Below are 26,196 nucleotides of genomic sequence, written 5' to 3' on the forward strand. Positions count from 1 at the left end.
GGGGTGGCTTCCTCATCCTCAGCTGCTTGCCTGGGTGCCCAGGGAAGGTTGGCCAGGAAGGCTCTGAGTGGCTGTGAGTGCAGAGATGCTGGGAGCGGGGGCATTCATGTTTCAGTCGCTGACCTTTTTCATGGAAAATTCTGCCCCCGGCTCATCCCCCTGCACTGAATGGGGCCTCGGGACACAGGCGAGATGCCAGGTGGGATGGGCAGGTTGCAAGTCTGGAAAGTTTCCTTACCCCAGCCTGGGCCAGTCCACTGCAGGGAGGGCGCTTATGGGAGAAGAGTTTAGCCCTGCAGACAAGAAGCCTCCTCCTCATTCCCCAGGGACTGTGGACAAGGCCCTGCAGTCTCAGGCCAGAGGCCAGCAGAGGCCCAGGAGCTTCCTGAGGTGCATCCTGGCGCAGGCTTTGAGCCGGCCCCGTGTACAAGGAGGGGCTGCCGCCAGGTAGTGGGACGACCTTGGTATTTGGCAGAACAGCCCCAAGGGAGTGGGGCTGCCTCCAGGAGGAGGTGGCTGTGGTGGGGGTGAGGGGCAGGTGAGGACACTCCAGCCCCTTCAACCACTGCCAGGTGACAGATGAGAGCAGGAGTGGACAGAAGGCAAGTCCCTGGCTGCAGGGTTAGCCAGGTACCAGGCCAGCCCCACAGCCCTGGGGTGCCTGAGTCTGCAAATTCCTAGCTGTGAGACTCAGGCAAGTTTCTTAACTGTGTCTCAGTTTCCTCCTCTGTCAGATGGGAGTGATAGCAGCCCCCATCCATCTCAGAGCTGCTGGGAGGGCCTATCCTGTGGCGTCCACAGCACGGGCCGCTGGCCTGCAGTGACAGACCTCATTATTAACCCTTGAAGGTTGAGACTGCAAGCTCATTACTGACCTCATTCACTAGACACACAATCTCTGACCCCCAGGATCCAGCCTCCCCCGGGAGATCAGGGACCAGCTTCATCTATGGGGCCCCAAGCCCGAGACCAGCAATTGTGAAGCTACTGGGTATCCGCGTCAGCCACTGCACCCACCACCGATGGGTCCATGCCCAGATCAGCCCTTCCCTGCAACCCAGCAATCTCTCTCCTGTACCCAGGAAAAACCCGTGCACGTGATCACCCAAGGATACGCACATGGGTCTGTAGCACAAATGGGAAACAATCCAGGTGTCTGTCAACAGGAGGATAGATAAAAAAAAGTGTGGTCCATTCATGCAGCGTGACTACACGGTGAGGAAACTGCTGACACACGTCAACACGGATGGGCCTCACAGACATCACGGTGCGTGAAAGAAGCCAGGAAAGAGGATGTGTGGATTCCACCACTTCTGAAAATCTCCGGCCAGGCGCAGTGGCTCACGCCTGTAATCCCAGCACTTTGGGAGGCTGAGGTGGGTGGATTATGAAGTCAGGAGATCGAGACTATCCTGGCCAACACGGTGAAGCCCCATCTCTACTAAAAATACAAAAATTAGCTGGGCGTGGTGGCGTGTGCCTGTAGTCCCAGCTACTCAGGAAGGTGAGGCAGGAGAATCGCTTGAACCAGGCAGTTGGAGGTTGCAGTGAGCCAAGATGGCACCACTGCACTCCAGCCTGGTGACACAGCGAGACTCTGTCTCAAAAAAAAAAAAAAAAAAAATCCCCAGGACAAGCCCACCTCATCTTGGAGACAGAAATCAGAATAGTTACCCTTGGGTGGGTGGCGCCAACTGGGAGTGAGCAGAGGGAGCCTGCCTGTATGCCACATGTATGTAAAAATGCATCAAGGTGTCCACTTGAGATTTCTGTGCTTTACATAAGTTATATCTCAGCATAAAAGTAAAGTATTATAGCATGTGACTTTATTGAAATGGGGCAATAACAAAGCAGGAATGGAAACTCCAGGCTTCTTACAATAATTAAAATACAGAAAACAGGCCGGGCATGGTGGCTCACACCTGTAATCCCAGCACTTTGGGAGGCCGAGGCGAGTGGGTCACCTAAGGTCAGGAGTTTGAGACCAGCCTAGCCAACATGGTGAAACTGTGTCTCTACTAAATATACAAGAATTAGCCAGGCATGGTGGTGCATGCCTGTGATCTCAGCTACTTGGGAGGCTGAGGAAAGAGAATTGCTTGAACCAGGAGGCGAAAGTTGCAGTGAGCCGAGATCATGCCACTGCACTCCAGCCTGCGTGAGGGAGCAAGACTTCGTCCCAAAAAAAAAAACAAAAAAAAAACAGAAAACACATTTCAAAATTCAAATGCCAACTTTACAAATCATGCCCGTGTGCTTTGTATGTGCCTAGCCCACACGGGGGGTGCTAGCCCTTCCTGCACACACGCTCCATGGGGCTGTTGGGCTGGGCCAGCCACTGACCTAAGGCAGAGCTGGGCTGAGCCAGAATGCCCTGCCAGGGCTCCTCTGCCCCAGCCTGTGCCCATCAGCCAGCCTGTCCCCACCAGGCCCTCAGCCTCTCTGGACCCTGAATGCGGGCAACAGCCCACTGCAGCAGCTCCCAGGCAGTGAGAAGGTTAAGTGCAGGAGACCTCAGGGAGTTGTAGGGGCTCATAGCCCTTGGTGGAGTGCCCTCCTGCTCTGCCCGTGCCCAGCCTGGCACTCAGGCAGTGGACAGAGTCACCCACATAGCCACCATCCTTCCTCCCAAAGGAGCAGGGCCCGTCAGCAGTGATGCGGAGGCCAGGAAGGAACAGGGTTGTGGGACGTGGCCCCTCTGGCTAAGACCCTCATCTGGGCGACACCATCTCTGCCAAGGCCCAGCCTGGGGGCTCCCTCCTCCAACATTCTCAGGAGCTTTGGGGTGACCTGTCATCTTACTCTTGGGTACCCTGAGCCCAGGTGGCAGGGAGTGGGCAGCATCTCACCTGTGACCAGAATTAGAGCCACCCTGTCCTCTCCCCGACACCCCTGTTGTGTTCAGGAGTTTCTCCTGCTTCAAAGCCTCCCCCAGCAGGTAGGAGTCTAACCTAAATCCCTCATGCTGTCGGGGTCTTCAGTGGTTGAGGCAGAGTGGACACCCACTCCATGCCTGACTGGCCTCAGAGTCCCCTCATGGTTGCTATTTCAAAGCTCGGGGGGCCAAGGGCTAGAATGCTGACAACAATCATGATTACTCTTCCCTCAGAACAGGAATCGGAGGTCCAGAAAAGTTCAGCAGCCTACCTGGTAGCTCAGGAAGGCAGGGAGCGAGCAGGGCTGGAACCCACCCCCCCGTCCCGGGGCTGGCCAGTGCCCTGTCATCAACCCTGCGCCTGGGACATACCCCATTCCTGACCCTCAAAGACAGCGGGAGCAGGATGGGCAGAGTGTGGTCACTTGTCCTCCTGGAGAGCCACCCTCCCATGTAAGTCAGGGGCAGGAGGCTGCATCTGGGGCCAGGCTGTGTGGGGTGGGCCTTCCCTGAGGAGCTCTTGAAGAAGGAAGCCCCCCGACGTGCACCAAGCTGCAAGGAGTCTCTCAGGCTCCAGACTGAGTCACGGGCCCTCCCCAAACAGGTCCGAGCCCCCATAGCTGGGTCCAGGACGGCAGAACCCTGTCTTACTCCCCACGACATGCTGGGCCTGGTGCAAGGCCAGGCGTGGCAGAGCCTCAGCTGTCACCGCAGAATGAGTGAATGAATGGTGGGTGACGAGTGGCTGACAGACACTTGCGGGAGACACTCTTCCCCGACAGAGGCCCTGCCTGTGCAGGCAGCAGGACGGGGCATCTGGGACACCCTCAGCAGGGCTGGGGCTGCAGGCTGGACAGGGGGTGGGCAGCAGCGTGGCCGTGGGGTGTCCCCTTGTCACTCAGACTGTGTTACAGGTTAGTCGAAACCAGCTTGCACCCCCACGTCACATAGGGTTGAGAAAATGCCCACGGTCCACGTCAGGGCCCTGCGTTTAAAACTGGGGGATGGGGTGGTGAGGATTATGAGGGTGAAACCACCCAAAGTCGCCCTCGAGAGGGCACAGCTCCCCGCCAGCAACAGGACAAGCTGTGTCTTTCTGGTGATGAAGCCTGGGAGAAGTCGGCTGTGCTATGACAAAGATGTGGGCTCGTGTCCCGAGGAGGCCTGGGAGCCAGGCACCTCCACCTCAGTATCCCGTTTCTCCTCCAAATTCCCAAAAACCGACCCCACAAACCACAGCCCAGCTCTGTTTTGCCAGTGGGGGTGCAAATGGCCCCACAGCAGCAGAGACTCCTCCCACCTGGCTGGACCCCCGCTCTCCCGCCTCGCTCTGGACTGGACACCGGCTCCCAACATGGCACCCAAGCAGCCCTAGTGCTGCCCACCCCACCCAGTTCAGGGTGGAAGTAGCCCCCTACCCCGCCACTGAAAGCATTCCCCAGAAGGACCGGGGCAGCTCTCCATGGGGGAGACACGAGATCTGACTTCTTCCTGGAACCCAGCTGGAGCCTGCCCGGGCCTCAGCATCCCAGACCCCCCAGGGCCACAGGAGCCAGAAGCGGGAACATCTGCCCTCCCCCGCAGATAACATGGACCTCTATCAAAAAGCTCATCGGAGGTCAGAAAGGCTTTCCCCAGCATGCCCCGCTCTGCCCCCAGGGCACCCACCATCCTGCCCCCTCAACCCGCCATCCTGCCCCTGGCATGGACCCACGCCCCACCCTGATACCAGCAGGATCATGGCCTCGGGGCCTGCCTGAGCCACCTCCCAGCCCCAGCCCAGGCTGCTTCTCCTTGGCCACTTTGGCCAGGTGGCCCCAGGCCTGCCCCCTCAGCCCTCACTCTTGCCCACACCCGTTCCTCCTTCCTCGCATGCTGGCCCGCCCCCGACCTGCTGAGCTCTCCACTGCAGAGACCCCTCCTTGGGGAGGCACTCCCACCCACCAGCCCCCTCTGGGAGCGCCCAGACTCTGTGCTTGACCTCTCAGGCTGTCCTAAGGCCACTGTGTCAGCGGCAGACTCCCCAGGGCAGGGGTCCCCAGAATTGCCCAGCACCTGGCCAGGCCCTACGCTCACCTTGGTCATGAGCCACCCCACCCCCCCAGCTGAGGGAGCATGGGCAGCCCCCTCCCCAGCTCTCTGGGTGGCAGGGACAGGCTGGCTGAGCCTGGGCCTGATCTCCGGCCTCCCTCCCAGCCCCTGGCCCTGGCTGCCGGGCGGCCCCGGGCTCCTGCGGCCTACGCTCCTGGCCCGGGGCGCTTTGTAATTCTTCCTTCTCAGGCATCTTCTGGCAAAAATATTTGAAGAATGTTCCAATTATCTGTGATCAGCCAGGGAGGCGGGCTGGGTCCACCCATCCAGGAAGTAAGTCAGCAGATACCCGGGAGGACAGCACCTGGCCTCCGTACCCACCCAGGGCCGAGTCCTCGCCAGCCTCTTCCTTAGGTGGGCAGAGGGTTGGCCCGGAACTTTCCATCCATATAGGGGCTCTTCTATGGCTTTGGAGCCCAGCAGGGTTCCTTGGGGCTGAGTATGGGGCAGGGGCTGGTGGTGGCCTCAGTGTTCCTGCCTGTCAAATGGGGATAAGAATGACCCAGGCCTGGGGTCATTCAGCAGACCCCATGAGCCACAGGCTGCAGACTGGCCAGATACCCCTACTCACCCAGAACAGAGCTCCACCTGCACCTGCCCCATAATGCCTGACCCCCACAGCAGCTCTGGCGCTGCCCTCAGAGGAGGCTGGAAGGGACGCATTGCAGCCCAGAGCTGGGCGCGCCGGTGAGAAGGAACCAGAGAGAATGAATAGGACAGGTCTGGGCTCAACAGCTGGTGCCCCGTCCTTTCTCAGGGCCCAGCTCCGTGGGGTGGAAGGGGGTGGGGCTTGGGCCAGGAGTTTCGCCTGGCCACCCCAAGCCTGTTCTGAGTCTCAGTTTTCCCATCTGAGAGCAGGGAACAATCACCTCTCCTTTGGCAAGTGGCAGGTGAGGCCCGGGAGGGGCCTTACACCTGTTGGGGAGGGACAGGCCCAAAGCGCTCCCCTTTCCAAGCAGGTTCATGGTGTGTGGGGCCCTGGAACCGTTTCCCACCCTGTCCCACCCTCTCTCCACTCTGGTTCCCCTGGCTGGTCCTTGCCAGCCTGACCTTACAGATGAGGAAACTGAGACTCAGAGAGAACAATCAGAAGAGAGCAGTGTGGGTGGGGGCCGGGGCAGTGCGTCCTTAGAGGAGGCACAGGGAGCTGGGCAGGTGGGGGGTGGGCAAGGACGGGGCTGGGGAGAGCAGAGGGCTGACACCCCCAGGGCCCAGCTCAGGAATGAGGCCATCCCTCTGCCCCTCCCTGCCTCAGTTTCCCATCTGTGTAGTGAGGGGCTGAGGTGACAATCTGGGTACCTGCAGCTGTGTCCTAAAGAGGTTCGCTTGCTTGCTTGGGTTTGGGGTCCTGTGTTTGAGTTCTGCTCAGCCACTGGCTCTCGCTGGCCTCCCTGAGCCTCAGTTTGCCGGTCTGTTCAATGGGGAGAACTGGCCTGCTGGTGGGTGGGGCATCCTGCAGGCTGCACTCCACCACAGTCCCGCCTGCCACTCTTTCCACGCCACTGCTCTGCTCAGCTCTCGGCTCTCAGTGTTCCCAGGGAAGGGAGCAGAGCGTCCGCTTGCTCCCTCGCGCCCCCGGCGGGCGGCTGCCCTCCCACCCTCCCCACATAGCTGGCATTCCTGGCCTGGCAGCCCGGGACCCCACCCTGGAGAAGAACCAGACCGCCTGGGAAAAAGCTGGTGAAGAGCTGGGGGCCCCAGGCAGGGCTGAGGCCGCTGCAGGTGGATAAGCCACAGCCATGGGGTCCATTGCACCCCTGGCCAACACAAGGAGCCCGCAGCTAATGAGGTCAAGGGCAGACACTCCCAGCCACTATATCTGCTAAATCTGTGAAATGAGAGCCTCACCCACTCACTGTGACCTCCCAAACCACAGGACGCTGACCTCTGACTTCAGAACCTTCCAGATCTCTACCGGCACCCAGGGCCCATCAGGATGCACCAGGTGCTGGCCACACTGGACTAGCTCCTCCCCCTCCAGGGGCAGGCACCTTGCTCCCTCCAGCAGCCAGGCAAGATTCCAGACCCAGCTTAGTGCCTCCTCCTCCAAGAAGTCCACCAGGGTCTCTCTCAGTTCTTCCCTCTCCACTCCCTGCAGGATCACATGTGTGCCGGGCTCCTGAGGAAGCCGTTGGGACTGAAATTCAGCTATGCCCTTCCCTAGGTCTTACTCTGGCCCTTCTCTTTGCTTCCCACAGTACAGATGGGAACAGAAACACCCAGAGATGCCACAGCACCTGAGACCACACAGCTAGCTGAGACCCTAGCAAGGATGGGAGTCCCAGTCCTGGCCCTGGCCCTGATGCCACAGATCTGTTGGACGCAGGGGCGCCTTGCAGGCCTGGGTGACCAGGATGCCAACCTGAAACCTCAGGACAGATGGGTGGGTGGACAGACAGGTGGAACACGTTGGAGAGAGCTGGCAGGCCCCATTGGCCCATGGCCAGAATGGGAGTCTGGACACACTGTGGCTGGGCCAGCGCCTCGGCCTTCCTGGCTGCCCTGGACTTGGCTGAGCGGCAGGTCTGGGGGCCGAGCCACCACCTCTCTGCAGACTGCAAGACAGGGCTGAGCTCCCAGCCCTGGGACTCAGCCTCAGGCCGCAGTCCTGAAGGGTCCTCCTTCCAGGAGCAGATGGGAGCCACGCCCAGTCCATGCCTGGGCCACACAGCATCTCAGACAGCGTGTGAGCCAGAGCCAGGCCAGCCCCACACAGGTCATCTGCATTCTCCAAAGCAGGGGACCCATTCTGGGTCAGAAGTCCCCTACGCATAATTCCACATCCCCCTCACCTTTCAAGCAGCCCACTTTTCTGGAATGCTCCCTCCAAGAATTCCTAGGCCGCCACCGCCTCCTAGCCAACTGCTCAGCTTGGATGCCTTGTGGCCCAGAGTGCCCACTTCCCCAGGGGCAGCCTCCTGTGCCTCTCATCAGCCTGGCTGAGTGAGTGCTTATGGAGCCTTCAGAACTCCAGGGGCCTTGACTGAAGTGGCCCAAGGTCCTGAGTGCCGTCCCTGCCTTCCCCACGGAGAGCCCCCAGTTGGAGTTCATCATTCCCATTTTACAAAGGCGGCTTAGAGAGGAGCAGCATCTTGGGCCAGGCCACACAGCAACGTGGCAGTGGTTTGGTATCAGAGACAAGAGCAGGACCAGACCCTGTGGCTTTCCCCCCACCTTTGGGCTCTGCCTCTTCCCACCCTCCCGTCTTCCCTGCCACAGGAATCTCCACCGTGGAAGGCAGTAAGTGGAAGCCGAGCTGGGCTCTGGGCTCACAGTCAGAGCTGGCTGCAAAGCCTGGCTCTCCCCAGCCTCTGAAGGTAGGGGACCAGCCCCAGCCACCCTCCAAGGCTGCTCCAAAGCAGGGGACTCCCGCAACAGAGGGAGGCATCACACCGCACACCCTGCCTGGCTCCTAAAGATGCCAGAAGGAAATACAAGAGCACAATGGGGCGCCAGGTGACCCCCCGCACCTCCAGGAGCTGCAGCCTGGAGGGGAGCCCCCAGGCCACACGCTGGGGAGGCAGGTTCTGAGAGAGAGCAGGTGCGCCCCATGTGCAGTCTGCAGCCCTCAGCCCAGTGCCCCTCCCCAGGTGCAGGTCCACAGCAGCCCAGGCCCTGTGTCCCTGTGTACTCTGGACTACTGCAGACATGGAGTGACTGCAGCCCGGAGCCACTGACTCCCTATCCAGTGCTCTCTCCACAACACCAGCCTGCCTGGCATCCAGGGATCCTGGGCCTGTCACCCCCAGGAACACTCCCTGAACACCCTGAGGCTCAGAAAGGTGTGCCCAACATGCGACTCCATCCCCAGGGCAGTGCTACCAAGGCGGGTGACAACCTTGCTGGAGCAGTGATGGGGCCGAGCAAGCGCTTCAGCCCACAGGAGTGTGGCCCCTGCAGGCCAGCCCTCCCCAGGCTGAGGGGAGCCATGGGGCACACAGGAGGAGCCCCAGGAAATGGAGATGGCGGAGTGATGAATCTGCCTTCCTAGTGGGGGTGTCAGCCGCACCTGGAAATTCCCAACACTTCCCCGTCAGCGGTGAAGTCACCCTGGGAAGACCTGAGTCAGGGGAGCCTGGAAGTCATCCAGCCCCGGGCCACCCACTCCCCCATCCCACCTGTGCCACTAGGGGCCAAGCACGCCTGGGGCCACCACAGGCTCTGCCACCCCTGGGCAATGGGCTGTGACCTGGGAGTTCACTGGGCCCCAGACCCACAAGTGGCCATCAGACTGACAGATTTGCTGGGTACCAACTGAGTGAGGGCCTGGCACTGCCCTGAGCACTGAGGAGGAGGCAGGCAACCCTGCAACCCTAGACGTGGCCAAGCACACTCCCGTGGCACCGCTGCCACCAGATGGTCCTACAGACTCAGCCGTCTCCTCTCCTCAGCCCTGGAGTGTCCCGGGCCCTGCATCTGCAGCTGGTGGGCAGGACCAGCCTTCTCCATGCTTCCCCATCCTCCACCTCATTGCCCAGAAGGGTCTTTCTAAAGCTCGCTGAAGCCACTCCTCCCTGCCCTGGGCTCCCCAGACCCGAGATCACTGCCTCCGGCCCCGCCCCCACCTCACCTTCCCCTGCTCCAGCCTACTCAAACCTGCTGCTCCCCACTCCTGATGCTGCCACATCCTCTTCACACCTCCAGGCCTTTGCCCACGTCTGTCCCTTTCCCAGGAACCCACCTTCCTTCCCTCCAGCAGGTCCTTCAGGGCCAAGGTCAGAGGCTGCCTTACTTGAGAGGTCTTCCCTGGGCCACCCTCATCACAGATGGCTTAGAGCTCCTGCTGTGGGTCCCACAGGGCTTTGTGTAAACGACGCTGGAAGGCAGGGCGGTAGGGACTTTCCTTCCCAGTCACACCTGCACACCTGGCCAGCCCTGATAACCCACCCGCGGGGGCTGCCATCACGCTGTGGGCATGAAGGGAAAGTTCAGGGTGGTGGTGGAGCCAGCAGGAAGGGGAGGAGGGAGGAAGAGGACCTGGGGGAGCATCCAGACCCACCACCCAGATGGGGAAACTGAGGCCCAGAGAAGGGGAGGGATACCCTCAAGGTTGCCGCAAGCCCACAGCTGAGCCAGGAACAGGACCTGGGCATCCAGGACCACACACATGCTGACCCAACAAAGCTGGCCAGGCTGGTCTCAGAGCTCCTGGGTCAGGGGCGAAAGCAGGACAAGGCCCAGAACAGAAGGCCTCTGGGCTTCCCATACCCGCAGGACAGCTGCACCTCTGGTCCCAAAGCTAAACTTGGAGGCAGCCCTTGCAACCTTGAGACCCTCGCTCAGGGCCCCGGGGACTCTTGGTCAACACACAGTTGAGGCAACTGGAGGCATTGGTTTCTGCCTGGAGAGGACAGGCAGGAAACGGGACACGCAACAGAGCCCGCCCAAGGCTGGAAACCCGCCTTAGTAAAACACCGTGACAAGTGTCATGGACCCGACAGCCAGGAGTCCCTGGGCTCAAATCTGGGCTCAGCTGCTTGACCTGGGCGAGTGACTCTGCACCCTGACCTCGTCTTCCTCACTCCACCACCTACCAAGGCAGACGGGCCTCTCCTAGCTCCCCTTCTCTGGCAGCCCGAGGGGGACACAGATTCCAAAGCAGACCCTGGGCACTGTGCACACGTCAGTCCCACTAGGGAGGGCCTTCTGGGGGAAACTGAGTCCTCCAGAAGTGGGAATGCCTCATCCTGTGTCCCCCAGGCGGGGGTCTGCAGGGCAGGCAGTGCATTCTGGAGGACTTCCCATTGGAAGGGGCTTTGCCATCTGTCTCACCACTTGGGACTGCGCAGGCCTAAGTCTCAGCTCTGGATGCCTCCTCACCCTGGCCACACCAATACCCACTGCGCGGAGGCCAGCTGAGACACCACCAGTCCTTGTGCCCGGGCTCCCTCCGGCCTGGCCCATTCAGAGCTCCAGCAGGGCACGGAAGGGTTGGAGCAGGGATCACAGTGCAGGAGGGCTCCAGAAAGCGATAGAGGCCTGCAGGGGTCATGGGATGGGACTCCAGGGGATGCTCACTCGGGCTCTTCTCCGTTGCTGCTGACACCCGGCAAGCTGCTCGTCGGGTGGGGTGGCTTCCTCCCAGGCCCAGCTCCAGGCACCTGCAGGCTTCACACTCTAAAGCTGCAAAGGCTGCTTGGGGGAGCAGGACGTTAGTGTCTTCTGCACACAGCCTCAGACCCAGCCTCGTGGCAGCCCCAGCACCTCAGCTGCCACCTGCTCCAGCCTGGGGATGGAGGAAGTGTCGATGGCCCTGTGCCAAGCCTCACCTGCCACTCTACTACTGAGACTGTGGAACGGCCTCTGGAAAGGCCAACCACTCCACCGGCTACTTGCACAGAGAACCTGTGAGCGCTGCTTCTCTGCCCAGGCAGGGACCCTCCCCAGCATCCCCGGCCCTCACTCCTGCATCTGCTTGTATGCCTCCGGGGCTGGAGAACTCACTGACTCTCTGCCAACAGTGGAGCTGACCCAAGCCTCAGGACCCACGCTCAGAGGACGAGAACGCCCTGGGTGAGGGGCAGGGATGGGGGAGGGGCCCCAGGCAGGCTGAGTGGGAAGACAAGGAAGGGGGGAGGGAGCGCACCTGTACCCACCCCCACCCTGCCGGCCAGCCTGAGGTGAGGCCCCCAGCCCCGCGCCAGGGACGGAGGACAAACGGTGGTTTTGTCCTTGGCCAGCGGGCGGCCCGCACCACACAATGACCCTTTCATCAGGCTGAAGGAGCCCTGGGCCGGGGTTTCATCTGACAAGGGAGGGCGCCCGGCCTCCTGTCCCTTTGGGAGGGGAGCTGAGCCCCATCTGAGCCGGACCCAAGGCTGTGTAGGGCGGCAGCCTTAGGAGCATGCTACCGCCTCTCCATCTGCTGGGGATGACAGGGAGCAGTGTGAGCCGTGAGGGCTTGGGCTCCCACTGCATGTGGGTCCTAGTTCTGGGGGCTCCGCACCCTGGCCCTGGGCCGATGGCCTAGACACCCACAACCGAGCCCTCTACCTCATCCAACACCGCCATGCCACACCCAGGGTCTGTCAGGGTCCTCCGAGAACAGAGCCTTGGTCCACACCCAAGCAGGGGCCCTGGGCTCCCCATAGGCACCCACCTGCCCTGCCAGGGTGACTCAAGCCTCCGGGGACGTGGTGGGTGGGAGGGGAAGGGGCGGGATTGTGACTTGCTTGGCCGTTGTCCACTGTGTCCCCAGAGGAGCCCAGGGAAGTGTGTGAATGAGGGAACAATAATGTGCCGTCGGCGCCTCAAAAATCACCAACTTCATGATCATCACCTCGCCCCCCATCAGCACCTCCAACTGCTGGCTGGAACCTGAGGCCCTGGGAGACCCCGATTCCACTCCCCGTGGGACTGCACAGGGGGAACTTCCCTTCAGAGGCAGTGCTGGCACCGGGTGAGGACCTGGAACTGGGAGGGCTGAACCCCTGGGATCCAAGGTGACCTTGGGAAACAGCCTCTTCTCTGGATCCTGGCATCCCATCGGCCCACCTCAGCAAGATGCTCTGAGCCTCCCTGGAGGGGAACCCCTGGTGAATGTGTTTGACAGTATTGTTCCCTCTTCTAGGGGTCTCTTTCATGTGCCTGTTTAGTCTGGCCAACTCCTATCCATCCTTCAAAACCCTGTCTGAGAGTCATCTCCTCTGGGAAGCCCTCTGAGATGCCCTAGGGGGTCCACCACTCCTTCCTGAATGAACACAGCCACTGGGACTCCCTCTGTGCTGCCTGTGGCCAACCTCCCTGTTCCTGATAGCTGAGAATGGCCTGTCTCCTGCACACCGACCACACCAGGCATCAAGCTAGAGCTTCCCACAGCCACCCGGTGAGGTTTGTGCTCCCGTGATCTGCACTGGAGAGGGAAGAGCTGGGCCTTGGGACACAGCCAGGCAGTGAGGGCCCTGTGGAGTCAGGATGAGGACCCAGATCTGAGTCACTATCACGCCCTTTAGCCTCACGGGAAACCATGTTAGAAAACGGCGCATTATCCTACAGGCCTCACTGCACAACCGTGGAGTCCAGCGTCACCCCAGGACCTCCTGTCCTCCCTCTGCACACAGACGGTCCAGGATGCACATTCTCCCCTTTAGCCAATGGTTGTTGGGTCTCGTCCACGTGGTGATGAGTTCTGCGGAGTTTCCTGTGATTAGGGAGGCTCCACTTGCCCACCTCCAGTGGGGGGTCCCCAGTTGAGATCTCATCAGATTTCCCAGCTTGAACCCCACATGCACACCCTCTATGGAACGTTCTACACTTTCAAGTTCCAACTACACGTGGCCTGATCTGAGCCTTGGGAGAGGGATCTCCATCCCAAGTGACCCATGAGGAGACTGAGGCCCAGAGAGGCTCATGGACCTGCTCAGGACACACAGCAGAGCCCCTCCCAGACCTGGATAGACGCAGACCCTCCAGGCTGGGAGTTGCCCCTCCCCCAAGGGCAACCTGAACACGCCTGAGCCACGGGGCGCATCCTGTCCTCACACGGGCCATGGTGCCATGGGAGTAGGCCTGGTTCATCTCCTCCCCCTCGAGGGTCATGGCCACAGCACTTCTGGGACTGTGGCTGGCACCGCTGACAAAGCCACAGCGGTGGAGCCGGGAAGAGGCCTGGCCTGGCGGGGCCGTGGTAAGCGCCCCCCCACCCTGCCACAGCCAGGTGGTCGGTGAGTAACCGCCCCGTCACCCATGACTCACTTGGCTCCCCAGAGCTGGCGGTCACCATGACAGGCTCCTACCGGAAGACCTGGGGGGGTCGTCAGAGCCAACCCCCACATCTGGGAGAGGAAGACTGAGACCGGAAGAGACCTGCCTGGGACAGAAGCGCAGCCTGGTCCTGGTCAAGGCCTCAGCCAGGCCCCCACTGCAGCTGACCCAGCACCACAAGCCTTCCTCTTGGCCTGCAGTCCCCTACCTGCCCTCCCTTGGGCCCTTACTGACCCCCGCTGGCCCTGGGAGCTCCTGCACTGACAACAGAGCTCTGCACAGAGAAGGCGAGGGCTGGCCAGAGCCGCCTAGCACGGCTGCAAGTCAGCATGTAGCAGGGGCGCAGGGCGCTTCCAGGCCAACACACCCGTCCAACCTGATCAGTGGCAGGGGCCCAGGCATGCGTCTGGGATTCGGTGTGCACCGACCACAGCCCAGGACAGGGAGCTAGAGGAGCAGTCCAGATGAAAGGGGGAGGATCAGCTGTCAGCCAGCGTCTGGGATCCCAGCAATGGGATCTGGAAAGTTCCTGAAAGTTCTCTGGAGCAGAATGAAGCCTCCACCTAGCGACCCTCCTAGCCCAGGCATCCTCAGATCCAAAGGCCAACGCCATCGAGTGCGCCTGCAGTGCTGAGGGTGGGCTGACACTCACCCCCACCTCTCACAGCTCTCCAAGCACTTGCTGCTGGCTGCCTCCCCCAAGTGCAGCCATCGGGTCAGAGACACCGAAACCAAGGTCTTCTCACTTTGCATGCTTTCATTCAAATCGAATTGCGCAGGCCCTACTCCCATCTATGGTCAGCCTTGCGCCCACCAAACGGGGCAAGGGAAATCTGAGACCCGCCCCGCTCACTCCGGGAACGTGTCTGGGTTCCTCTCTGCTTGGGGAAGGCTGGCGTCAGCGTCTTCCTCCCTGTGGGGCAGGAGCTGCTGAGGGCAAGTCAGGGATGCAGTCTGCCTTCCTGTCCCCCACGACCCAGGCCAGACCCCAGCACTGGCCCAGGGATGTCTGGAAAAACTGTTTCCTTAGGAGAATTTCTGCCAACACAGCTGGGCAGTGCACACTCCAGGAGCAAGCCTGGCGGGTGTAGTCACTGCAGGCCCGGATGAGGGGCCAGCCCTGAGGTAAACCTGGGGTCTGCAGAGGTACACTGGGCACCACCTTGCCCCAGAGGCCCCTCACTGCTGCCTTGGCATCAACTCCCACCAGGCTTCTGGGGCCCCTGCGCACCTCCCTCTCTCCGACCCTTACCCCAACCCCCAACCCCCCCACTTCCCTTGCCTCCACCTCCGCAGGACTCCTGGTCTCCCACCCCGGACACCTCTCTATGAACACCGAACCTCAGCCAGCCGGCTCCAAAACTGATTTCCCAAGCACCGGAGCTGCCAATTCTCTAGCAAGGCCTAAGGCTGAAACGCCAGGATTCTGGGGAGGGGGAGGCTTCCTGGCCTCCAACCGCTAGATGCTGAAATTCCAAAGTCCCCTGGTTGATCCAGTTCCTGGAAAGGACACCAGAAGCAGGACCCAGGGACCCTGGCACTTTATTAGCCTGGGTCCCCACTGCTCAGGCGGTCCCCACCCGCATGCGCCCTGCTACCCCGCCCCCCTCAGGCGATGTCTCCGCAGCCGGGGCTGCCCGCCGGGCCTGGAGCGCTCTCTGTGCCCGGACCTTGTAATTATGTCCCACAGCCCGGGAAACCGCGGGCCTCGCAGCATCTGGCTGCGGTTGCGAACTTTTGTTTCAAGATGCGCGACTATTTATAGAAGGAAAACTGGTAGGACAGTAATTTCCTAGGAGCAAGAGGAGAAATTGGCTGCGTCTTTATTAAATGGGGGTGGGGGCGAGGCGATGTATTAGGACTGCGACCGCATGGGGGGAGGGGGTGGCGCAGGGAGCGGGAAGGCAGCGGCTGCCCCCTCTGGCCGCGTCAGGCGACCCCGGACGTGGCCCGCGTGTAAAGGAGGGGGAGGGGGAAGGGAAAAGAAGGGGAGGGAGAGCAGGCTCTGAGGTTTAATCAGTAGCATCCAGCTTAAATTCCCCCAAACGGCGGTTCCATAAATCAAACTTCTTTTTAAGTCAGAGGCCAGAGCATATGCGTCCCATTAGGAATTCGGCGAAGCCACCACTGCGCGCCCCCTGGGCTCACTGGGCTGGACTCGGCCCTGCCCGGAGCTTCTCAGAGCCCCGTGGGCTCTGCCTTGCCGGGCACACACACGCGCGCCCACGCTCCGCGCTCTCCCTTGGCCGAGACAACTGGGCGAACGCGGCCGCCAGCACGCAATGCGCGTCCTCCTCGCCCCCAGGTGAGGACTCGGCAGGGGCAGGGATCAGGCCACCCAGCGCGGCAGGAAGGCGCGAGAAGCCGCAGCGACTTCGGGGTACAGTCCGGGCGCTGTCCGGTGAAGCGCGGCGTGCACGTGCATGCCGGTGTTTGCACGAGGGAGCGGGTGTGTGAGTGCGGCTCTCCCAAGTGTGGCATGGTCTTGCGCGCCGCGTGGGTTAATATGGGGAGGGGTCCCCCGCTGGTCCAGGACTCTGCTGGGACGCGCAGGGAATCTCGGCGCCGCTCGCGTGCCCGCGGGCCCTCGCGCTGGGCGTGCACAGCCTGCTCTACTCCCGCAGTCGAGCCGCTCTCGGGCCATCCTTTCTTTGACCCCAGAGCCAGGACTTCTCACTGCCGTAGCTGCCCGCCAAGTGCTCCACCTCGGCAGCTTAGGAGGGCGAGGCGACCTAAAGTCCCCCGGCTCCCGCGCGCGACGGTCACCCGGTACCCCGCCCAGGGGCCTCGCTGCCGCGTTCCCTGCCCGCCCGGTTCCAGCGCTGGAGGCCCGGGGGGAGCCCACCCGCCCACCCCGCACGCCGCCCGCGGCACTCACAAGTAGCTGCCGCTGGACAGGAGGAGAAAGATCTGCGGGCAATAGACGGAGACGAGCGCGCTGCGCGGCGACAGTAGGAGCATGGTGGGCCGGCGCGCCTGGCGGGGCTGAACAGGCTCCGCGGGCCGGGCGCCTGGGCCAGCTGAGGCCGGGGTCCCCGCAGAGCTCCCCGATGCAGGGCGGCGGCGCTGGGCGCTAGGGGCCGGGTCTCGTGGGCCCGGGCGCAGTTGTCGCCCGTGCCCCGCCGCTAGGGCCGCGCATGGCGCTGGGTCTGGGGCAGCGGCGGGAGCTGGGGCTGGAGTGCGGGGCGGGGACCAGGCCGGGGGCAGCGGGCGCGCCTTGGCTGCGGTCTGGACCTCCGTCCGTCTGTCGGTGCGAACCGGCTCTGTCGCTCGCTCTGGCTCACTTCTCCAAGTCTCCCGAGGCGCGCAGCTGCCATTGGACGGGCCGCCCCTACATCCGCCTCCTCCCCCGGCGGGTTTTTTTAAAGGGGAGGCTGACCGGAGCGTGCGGTGGGAGCCGCCTCCAGGGCTTGCCCAAGTTGCCTTGGCTGGGACACCCGTACCCCCACCTTTAGGGAGCCACACAGCTCTGGCCTGGCTCCAGAAGGTGCACGTGGGGGCGGCTCCCCGGGGGAACTGCGCGGAGGCTTGTGCTCCTCTTGGGGGGCTGTGCTCGGCAACGTATGCGCGTGTGTGCATGCATGTGCCTACATGTGCCTGTGTGTGCCTGCGGGAGCGTGGGCAGTCTGTGAGGACAGATGTGTGTGCACAGATGCATTGAGTGTCCTGAGCCTCTGCCCCCGTGTGCCCTGGGTTTAGGGAGGCTGGCTGTGGGTCGCACACAGGCACTGCCATGGCTAACCAGGCCCAGCCTTGTGCTGGTGCTGAGCTTGCACGACCCTGCCTGGGCACCTCTTCGGAGAGGCCGCCAGTGGGAAGGCATCGCCAGCAGGTGCTGCTCTCCTCACACAGAGGCTTCCCCACTCTGGCTTCCCCATCCTGCTTCTTTTGCTCTCCTTTGAGCGGTTGGCGGGGATGGGTTTGGGGAGAAGTAGACCTACAAAGACGTTCTCCCTCCTCGAGTTCCTTTTATTTTTTGTTTAAGTTCAGAAACATAGGTCTAGTGTCCCACCTCCTGTCGTTAGCCAATTCTGGTTCCACATGACCATCCCTTTACATCTGAATCACAGCACAAAGCAGGAAGATGGCAAGACAAGGGAAGGCTGGGCGGTCTGGCCCGTCGTCCTGAGGAAGAGGATTTTCTAACTTCTAGACCTGGTGTGGAGGCTCATCACCCAGGAGGAAGCAGCCACTTCCTCCACCTTCATCCCTCCTAGTCCAGGGCTCTCGGGCCCCTCTGCTTCTGGCCCCAAAGGCAGGGACAGGCTTTCGTCAAGGCTGGTCCTAGAACTGCAGTGACTCCAGTTCCAGTGAGCAGACAGTGTCCAGACTCCAGACGGGCTCCTCTGAGTTCTGCTTTGGCCTCCTCCAAGGCTGGAGCTGAAGGCCGCTCAGTCCAAAAAGGGCCCTGGGTGAGAAACTGTGACTCCCTGAAGCCATCAGGTTTTCAAATTGCTCCAAATCCCAGGTGCATTTGTTCTTAGGGCCCTGACCCCTAAGGGGATTGTGAGGGCTGAGTTCTGGTTCCAGCTGGTACTGGAGTCCTCCAGGGGTTGTACTTGTGAGTTGTACCAGGCTTAGGGGCACATGTGTGTGATGGCTGCACGTGCCCAGGTGGCCCCCCTGTGTAATTAAACACAGGCAGCATGCAGGGAAGTGATCACGTAATACCCCATCCATGCATACAACCTCTGATCTTTGGTCAGAACTTTATGACCCTGAAAATCCCAACTCCTGGGATGCAGATGCCCTGGAATACACCATCTGGAGGAGTCCCCAGGGTGTCAGCCTCAGTGACATCATAGTCATTAACAATAAGATTCTCCTGGTATCTACAGGTGTTCATTGGGACACATATCTCCAGCACCCACAGGGCAAAGGCCCTCAGGAGTAACACAGGCAGCACGCAGTGAAGGGGGTGTTGTGATCCCATTTTTTGGATGAAGAAAGGGAGGCTGAGAGGTTAAAGGGCTCACTCAAGGCCACAGCCTAGGAGTGACAGGAGGACAGAACAGACAGCCCATTGGTCCTAGACTCCCCAACCTCCTCCTTAATGCAATGGGCTTCCAGGTCATTTAACCCCTGAGGACACACCTGGGCCCAGCTTCCCCCTTCTACCGCTGCGCGTAGCCAAGATGGCTTGCAAAGAAAGCAGGGCCCTTCTCTCCAGTCCTGGCGGGCAGGGGCTGAGCCTCGAGGGAGGGATTGGCTCTCCTTCCCTTAGCAGATCCCAGGGTAGATCTCTGGCTTTCCTGCTTGCCATTCCACAGGGTGTTCGGAGGTCACATTTTGGAAATCCAGGAGGTGGGTGGGGAGTGAGTGTTTTAGATTGGCACACCAGGGGGAGGAGTTTCCCCTCCAGGGGTCGTGGGGCCTGAGGGCAGAGCCAGGGCCACACAGAAGGAAGCTCAGCCACTGCTTCATTCTTACCCCCTCCCAGAGGGAGGCTGACACAGGTGCCCGGGACTCAGGCTGGGCTACACGGAGGCCCGGTGGGGTCTTGCTCACTCAGACCTCTCTCAGACACTGGCCACCATCCTGTTCAGGATGGCCAGAGCTGCAATCCCTGTTTACAGAAGGGACCAGGAGGCTTGGGAAGGGCACACAGACCTCAAGCTCTGGAAGCAGCCCCAGGAGCAGGGCTAGGGTGGACTGTCAGCTCCTTCTGCTGTCTACGGGGGTTCCTAGAGGTCTTCCCACCCGCTCACTCATGGGAGGAAGGGCTGCTTTCCGATGACTGATGCAGAAGAATGGACGCTAGGAACAGCAGCCCACAGTGGGGGGTCAGAGCCAACTGCAGCCCCAGCTCTGTCACTGAATTCTGAGGACAGTGACTTAGGTCCTGTGCCCAGTTTCCTAATCCTTGAATCTGGGAGAGTAAAAGCACCTAACTCTAGGGGTGCCAGGAGGGGGAAGGCCTCAGCGCTGAGAATCAGGCTGCAGGGACAAAGCCTCATTAAGGGTTGCCATCACTTTGAGGGGCCCAGCGGGAATCACTGCAGGACTGCTGAAGATGCAGGAAAAGAGCAGCCTGCCCACTCCACCCCCCGCCCAGCAGGCTCAATGCCCCGCACCCCTCACCTCCATAAACAAACACCCAGGGACACAGCCTACCCACAGACCTATGATAAACGGGGCTACCGGCAGCCGCAGGCACGCCCGCCCAGACCTGCAGGGCTCAGGCTAGGACGGGGGCTTCCAGTCCTGCCTCTGAAGCCACTGGCTTTGTCTCTGCAGGCCTTGGGCCTCAGTTTCTCCACCTGTAAAATGGCGGGCAGACATGGGATGGAGGGTGATGGAGAGACGATTCCCAGCGCTTGCTTCCACCTCTCCGCCTGGGAAGCCGCGTCTCCCACCAGTGGTACCTGGACCTGCCCCTCCCGCGGGTCTGTTCACCGCCTTGCCTGTGGCCTGGACGGGGCTTGCCTCGGGGCAGCCGGCGGCGCACAGTAGGCGCGCAGGGCTCGGCGGGGCCCGGGTCCCCGCAGGTGCGAGGAGCGCGGGGCCAGCAGCGGGCGGTGGGCGCCCCAGGCGAGGTGCACCGCACCCCCTCTCCGTCACGCCGTTTCTCCACCCCCACTTCGAGCGAAGCCGAGACAGATTCTGTCTAAAGGAGATCGCGGCTCAACAGGTAAGGACTCGGCTGGGTTCAGGAATGTGGAAATACGACTCGGAGCAGCTACCGCAGAGAGCAGCTAGCGCGGCTCGCCGGGCGCCCGCCCGCCGGGCCGCGCCAGGGGGAGCGCGGCGAGAGGGGGCCGGGCCCAGGGCCCAGGGCCCCGGGCGGGCGGGGCACGGGCCCCGGACCGAGCCCGAGGCGGCCCGGCCGGCCCCACGGCCCATCCCGAGCCAGCCGGACGAGTTGTCAAGGTAATTTCAACACGTCTGGGTGATGGATAGAGACGAAGGGCCGCGGCGGGTGCCCCGGCCTGCGCGCTCGCGGCCGGGTGCGCGCCCCCCGCCCTCCCGGGCCTCCGCAGGCGCCGGACGCCCCCCGACCCCGCCCCGGCGCACCCTCCAGGCGGCGAGCGCTCGGCCCGGGCTCGGCGCCCAGCGCAGCCCGGGGGAGGGAAGGCGCGTCCCACCCCCGGGGCCTGGAGCCCAAACAGGTGAAAGTACGCGCCGGGCACGCTCGCCGCTACCCGCGAGCCCGGTCGGACCGCCCGCGCGCCCCGCTCTCTCTCCTCCCGCGCTGAGCTCGGCGCCTCTCGGGAGCTCAGGGGGTTGGGCTGCGTCTCTGCTGGCGTGGGGCGAGGGTCTGACACACGGGCCAGCCCCGGAGCCCAGAGAGCTGCAGTGGCCCCCTCCAGTCCCCACGTCCCCACGGGGACGCCCTGGAGGCAGCTCCTTCGTGCTGTCTTGGCCCCTGGCTGCTGCCCTCGCCCACGGGGTACTCACCCGAGCTTCACGTACAGGACGCCAAAGCAGAGAAACACGTAGAAAATCCACTTGCGAAAGTTTCTGTGCATGATCCAGGGAGGGGGGCTGCGCCATAGACAGCGGCGGCCGGAGGGGACGCGCGGGCCGGGCAGGGGCCAGGGGGCTGCGGGCAGACTGCGCTCAGCCGGCACTGCGGCTCGGGCGGCCGGCGACGCGCGGGCACTCGGCGCGCGCTGCCACCATGGTGAGCCCGGGATGCCGCCGCCGCCGCCGCCGCCGCGTGAGCCCGGGGAATTGACCCAGGCTGGGGACCGCGACCTCGAAGCCCGGTTGAGCGACCGTGGACCCCTGCAAGCGCGGGCCGGGGGCCCGGGCGCGGCTGGCGGGCGGGTGCAGCCTGCACTAGGCGCAGCCGCCTGAGGCCGTGAGCGCCTCGCCGAGCGCCGCGGCGGCCAATGTGTCCGCACTTGTCGGCCTCCCCAGGTGACTCGCGGCCCCGGCAAGCGAGCCGCGAGCGAGCGAGCGCGCCCCAGGTAGGAGGATCCGCCTCCCGCCCGCCCTCCTCGCTCGCCGCGCGCTCTCTCCCTCGCTCCCTGGCTCTCCCCTCCCTTTTCTCCTCCCTCCCCCGTGACACACAAACGCATCTACCCCCCGGCCCCCCCTCCTCAGGCCAGCTCCCTTCCGATTGCCCTCCGGGGACTGGGCGGGGGAAGAGGGCTTGGGTGACGGGTGGTGGGGGTGCGGGGAGGGTGCGGCTCGGAAGAGACACCTGCGCTCCTCCGCGCACGCGGGGGTAGGGGCGGGGGTACAGGTGGGGGCGGGAAACTACTGGTACAGGTCGCGGTGCCACTTGGCTTCCAGTTTCCGGTGGGGGAGGGAGAGACCACCCACTCCCATTGCCTCTCCGAGTGCACTTCCCTGACCCCCAAAAATTATCCGCATGGGGTACTCTGGGGCCATCCTTTTAGTCCAGGCATCGCTGCCACTCCAGCAAACCTCAATGGGAGATTCCCACAACCCCAGGTCCCAGCACTGCTGCCACCTGCACTAGCCCAGCTTTGGGACCTGAAAGATGACAGACGGGCTAACCTGGCCACATGCAGGGAGATGGCATGCGTGACCTCCCGCAGAACCCATCGGCCAAGCGCCGTGATGGAGGCCTGTGGAAGGAGGTTGAGGGGCTTCCCCGGCACTGGGGGAGGCTCCTGGCCCCCAGAGTCCCTGCCCCTGCGCCATGGTTTTCGTGGCTTCCTCTGCAGCGCCCAGCTGTGTTCAGTTTCCCTGAGGAGAGCCCGAAGTCAGATTGACTCCGTGCCGCGCACACCCAAAGCCCATCTAGCCTGATTCAGCTAGCCTGATTCAGGGCGAACGAGCGCCAGAGTCCCGCAGACCCTGCTGCGCCAAGCCTGGTCTGTCCTCAGTGGGCAAGACCCAGACCCACAGCCAGATGGCTGTCCAGGCCAGGCTCCCTGCCTGCTCTGTGCTTTCTCAGCCCTGGATGGCTCCCGGTGCTGCAGGCGGATGGGACAGGGAAGAGCTCAGTCCCCGAGGACCAGCAGGGACTGCGGCCACCAAGGCGAGAGTCTGTGTGTGCATCCGGCTGCCCTGTCCCACCTGGTCAAGCCTGGGTAGGGACCTCGAGCTCAGAGCCTGCCTCCCCTGCCCGCCGCAGTCCCGCCAGACCCCCGCCCCGATCCCTTCTTAATCCCTCCAAATCCCTGAACCTTTGCCACGACCCCGGTGCAGGTCATTCCTGAACCCCTCGATCTGAGGCCCCCGGTGCCACCGAGCCCCATGCGCCGATGGGGAGGGTTCCCAGATAAAAGGGACATTGGGGATCAGCACAGACAGGGGAACCGAGGCACAGGAAAAAGTGAAATGGCAATAGCAGCTCCACCCCTGGGTGGCCCCTGCTCCCCAGAGCCCCACTCTAGGGCAGCCACCCCCATTTTACGGCCTGGAAGCTGGGCGCGGGGAGCAGGAGGGTCTGGCCGGGCCCTCGCAGCCAGTGGCGGGCGCGGGCGCGGGCGCAGCTCGGGCGCGGGCGGATGCTGCCACCCGGCGGCGGCACTGAGGAAGCTGGGACACAGGCGCGCAGGGGCTGGAGGTGGCGGGCGGCGGAGCCACGCCAGGCCCCGGGGCCATGAAGCAGGAACCCCATCCCCTCCCGGAGCCCGGGACCCTGTCCCCACTGCCGCCAGCCTCAGTCTCGGCGCCCTTTAATTGGGCGGATCGCCAGGAGCTGTCGGGCTGTGGCGGAGCTGGAACCACAAGGACTGCACCGGCGGCCTCCCTGCGGCGGGTCTGGGCGCTTGACCCCCGACCCAGCCGCGCCAACCTCCACCCGATCTTCTTCCGGCCCGAGGTGGGGTCGGCTCTGGGACCGGCCGAGCGGGGTTCATCCGGGAGAGGAGGGGGTTACGGTCGGTGGGCGGGATGCCCGGGTTCGTTCGCAGCCTCGGCTGCGTCTCAGTGCCTCGGTTTCCCCGGGAGAGCGGGAGGCGGAGCCGCGCCTCGGAGCGCAGAGGGACCGCGGCGTGGTGCTGCCCCCTGTCGGCCGCGGGGAGAGGCGGCGTGCGGAGAAGGGCGCGGAGAAGGGCGGGGCTGAGCGGGGTCCGGGCTGCTCGCAACCCAGCGAGTCGCTCCCACCACGGGGTCCGGTTTCTCCGTCGTGGTCTCCGAAGGTCTTTGAATGGCTCCAAGGTTGGGGAAATGTGGGGTGGGAGGAGCTCACAGCCCACGCGCACACAGCACACATACACCACACTCAAACAACACACATACACCACACACAAACACACACCACACACACAACACACGCACACACGACACAAAACACACATACACCACACACAACACACTCCACTCAAAAACACACCACACACACCACACATAACACACACACACACCACACACAAACACAACACAGACCACACACACCACACACACAACACACACGCACACACGACACAAAACACATACACCACACACAACACACTCCACACAAAAACACACCACACACAACACACAACACACACAACACACAAACACACACCACAAACACACAATACACATCACACAACACCACATGCAACACACACAACACACATAACACACACAACCCAGAAACATACACCATACAACACACACCACACAAACACCACACATACCATACACACAGCACATACCAGAAATCACACAAACACACAACACTCGACACACCACACAAACGCAACACACAACACAACACACACTACACACACAGCACACAAACACAGCACACACAACACACAAACACAACCCACAACACAGCCACCATATAACACACAACACCTACAAAACACAATACACACCCAACACACAACACAACACACATACACCACACGCAAACACAACACAACAGACACATGCAATGCAATACACACAACACACCATGCACAAACACATCACACACAACACACACCACACACATCACAAACACAAAAAACACAACTCACACAACGCACATAACACATCACACACACATTAGACATAACACACATGAACACACCACACCACACACACAACACACACATAGCACACCACCCACAACACATACACAGCACACACACACCATACAGACACACCACACATACACAACACAAATACACACACAACACACCACACACACAATACATGAACACCACACACACAACACAACGCATACAAGCCACATTCATACACCATGCACCCATACCACACCACACACACACCACACACAGGCAGCAGGAGTCCCCAGGGCAACAGGTCAGCTGTGTCTGAGCCTCCACCCAGCTGCGGCTCCAAAGGCTGGTCCCAGGCCTCAGAGGTCTGCATGACCACAGGCAGGTCCACTGTCCCCCCATATGGGATCATGGCTCTGATCATCTCGAATGTGAGGGTGGCCGGGATCCAGGCCCAAGGGTCCCCACGCCTGTTGTGGGTAGGGGGTGATTGAGTGGGCGGAGGTGGAGCCTATGCTTCTGCTGGGAGTGGAAGCCTCTCTGGTTCCCAGTCAGCATGGAGACCTGTCAAGGCCTGATGTCTCCAAAGTCAGGACACCCTGGGGCCCCAGATGGTCACCTTTGGGCTCCATGGAACTGAGCTACTTCTTACCTGTGTGTGCTATGTGTTTCTGTGTTGTGTGTGTTGTGTGTGGTGTGTGTGTGTTGTGTGTGGCGTGTGTTGTTTGTGTGGTGTGTGTGTGGTGTGTGTTTGTGTCGTGTGTTGTATGTGTGTTGTGTGGGTGTGTGTGCATATGTGGTGTGTGTGTTTGTGTGTGTTGTGTGTTGTGTTTGTGTGTTGTAAGTTTGTGTGCTGTGTATGTGTTGTGTGTGGTGTGTATGGTGTGTGTGCATGTGTCATGTGTGCATGTGTGTGGTGTGTGTGTGTGTGGTGTGTGTTGTGTGTGGTGTATGTTTGTGTGTGACCGCAGGTAGAACTGTCAATGTCCCCAGCCTGGGCATAGTAATCATGAGCCCATACTCCATGGGGTTCTTCTGACAGGGGAATGAGTTAATTCAAAAATGATTGACCAGCCGGGCACAGGGGCTCATGCCTGTAATCCCAGCACTTTGGGAGGCCCAGGTGGGCAGATCACGAGGTCAGGAGATCGAGACCATCCTGGCTAACACAGTGAAACCCCATCTCTACTAAGAATACAAAATATTAGCCGGGCGTGGTGGCAGACACCTGTAGTCCCAGCTACTCGGGAGTCTGAGGCAGGAGAATGGCGTGAACGCGGGAGGCGGAGCTTGCAGTGAGCTGAGATCGAGCCACTGCACTCCAGCCTGGGCGACAGAGCAAGACTCCGTCTCAAAAAAAAAAAAAAATATTAACCTGGCCAGGCGTGGTGGCTCATGCCTGTAATCCCAGCACTTTGGGAAGCCGAGGCGGGCAGATCACCTGAGGTCGGGAGTTCAAGACCAGCCTGACAAACATGGTCTTTAGTAGAGACCAGTCTCTACTAAAAATACAAAATTAGCTGGGCATGGTGGCACATGCCTGTAATCCCAGCTACTTGGGAGGCTGAGGCAGGAGAATCGCTTGAACCTGGGAGGCTGAGGTTGCGGTGAGCTGAGATCACGCCATTGCACTCCAGCCTGGGCAACAAGAGCAAAACTCCGTCT

General features: G+C 61.7%; 1 protein-coding gene across 3 annotated transcripts in view; it reads right to left on the reverse strand.

Moving 5' to 3' along the window:
• Nucleotides 1-21,620, reverse strand: part of WNT7B (Wnt family member 7B) — a 55,888-nt gene extending 34,268 nt beyond the window's left edge. For 2 of the 3 annotated variants that reach the window (XM_055106040.2, XM_034951722.3), the window contains exon 1: nucleotides 21,068-21,620. In XM_055106040.2, coding sequence (XP_054962015.1) covers nucleotides 21,068-21,163 — 96 coding nt within the window. In that variant the 5' untranslated portion in view covers nucleotides 21,164-21,620. Of the gene's footprint in view, nucleotides 1-16,547; nucleotides 16,985-21,067 lie in introns of those variants that run through there. The other variant, XM_055106041.2, reaches the window with a different exon arrangement.
• Nucleotides 21,621-26,196: the final 4,576 nt, after the last annotated feature.

This window comes from Pan paniscus, chromosome 23, assembly GCF_029289425.2.
Source record: "Pan paniscus chromosome 23, NHGRI_mPanPan1-v2.0_pri, whole genome shotgun sequence".
Taxonomy (NCBI): domain Eukaryota; kingdom Metazoa; phylum Chordata; class Mammalia; order Primates; family Hominidae; genus Pan; species Pan paniscus.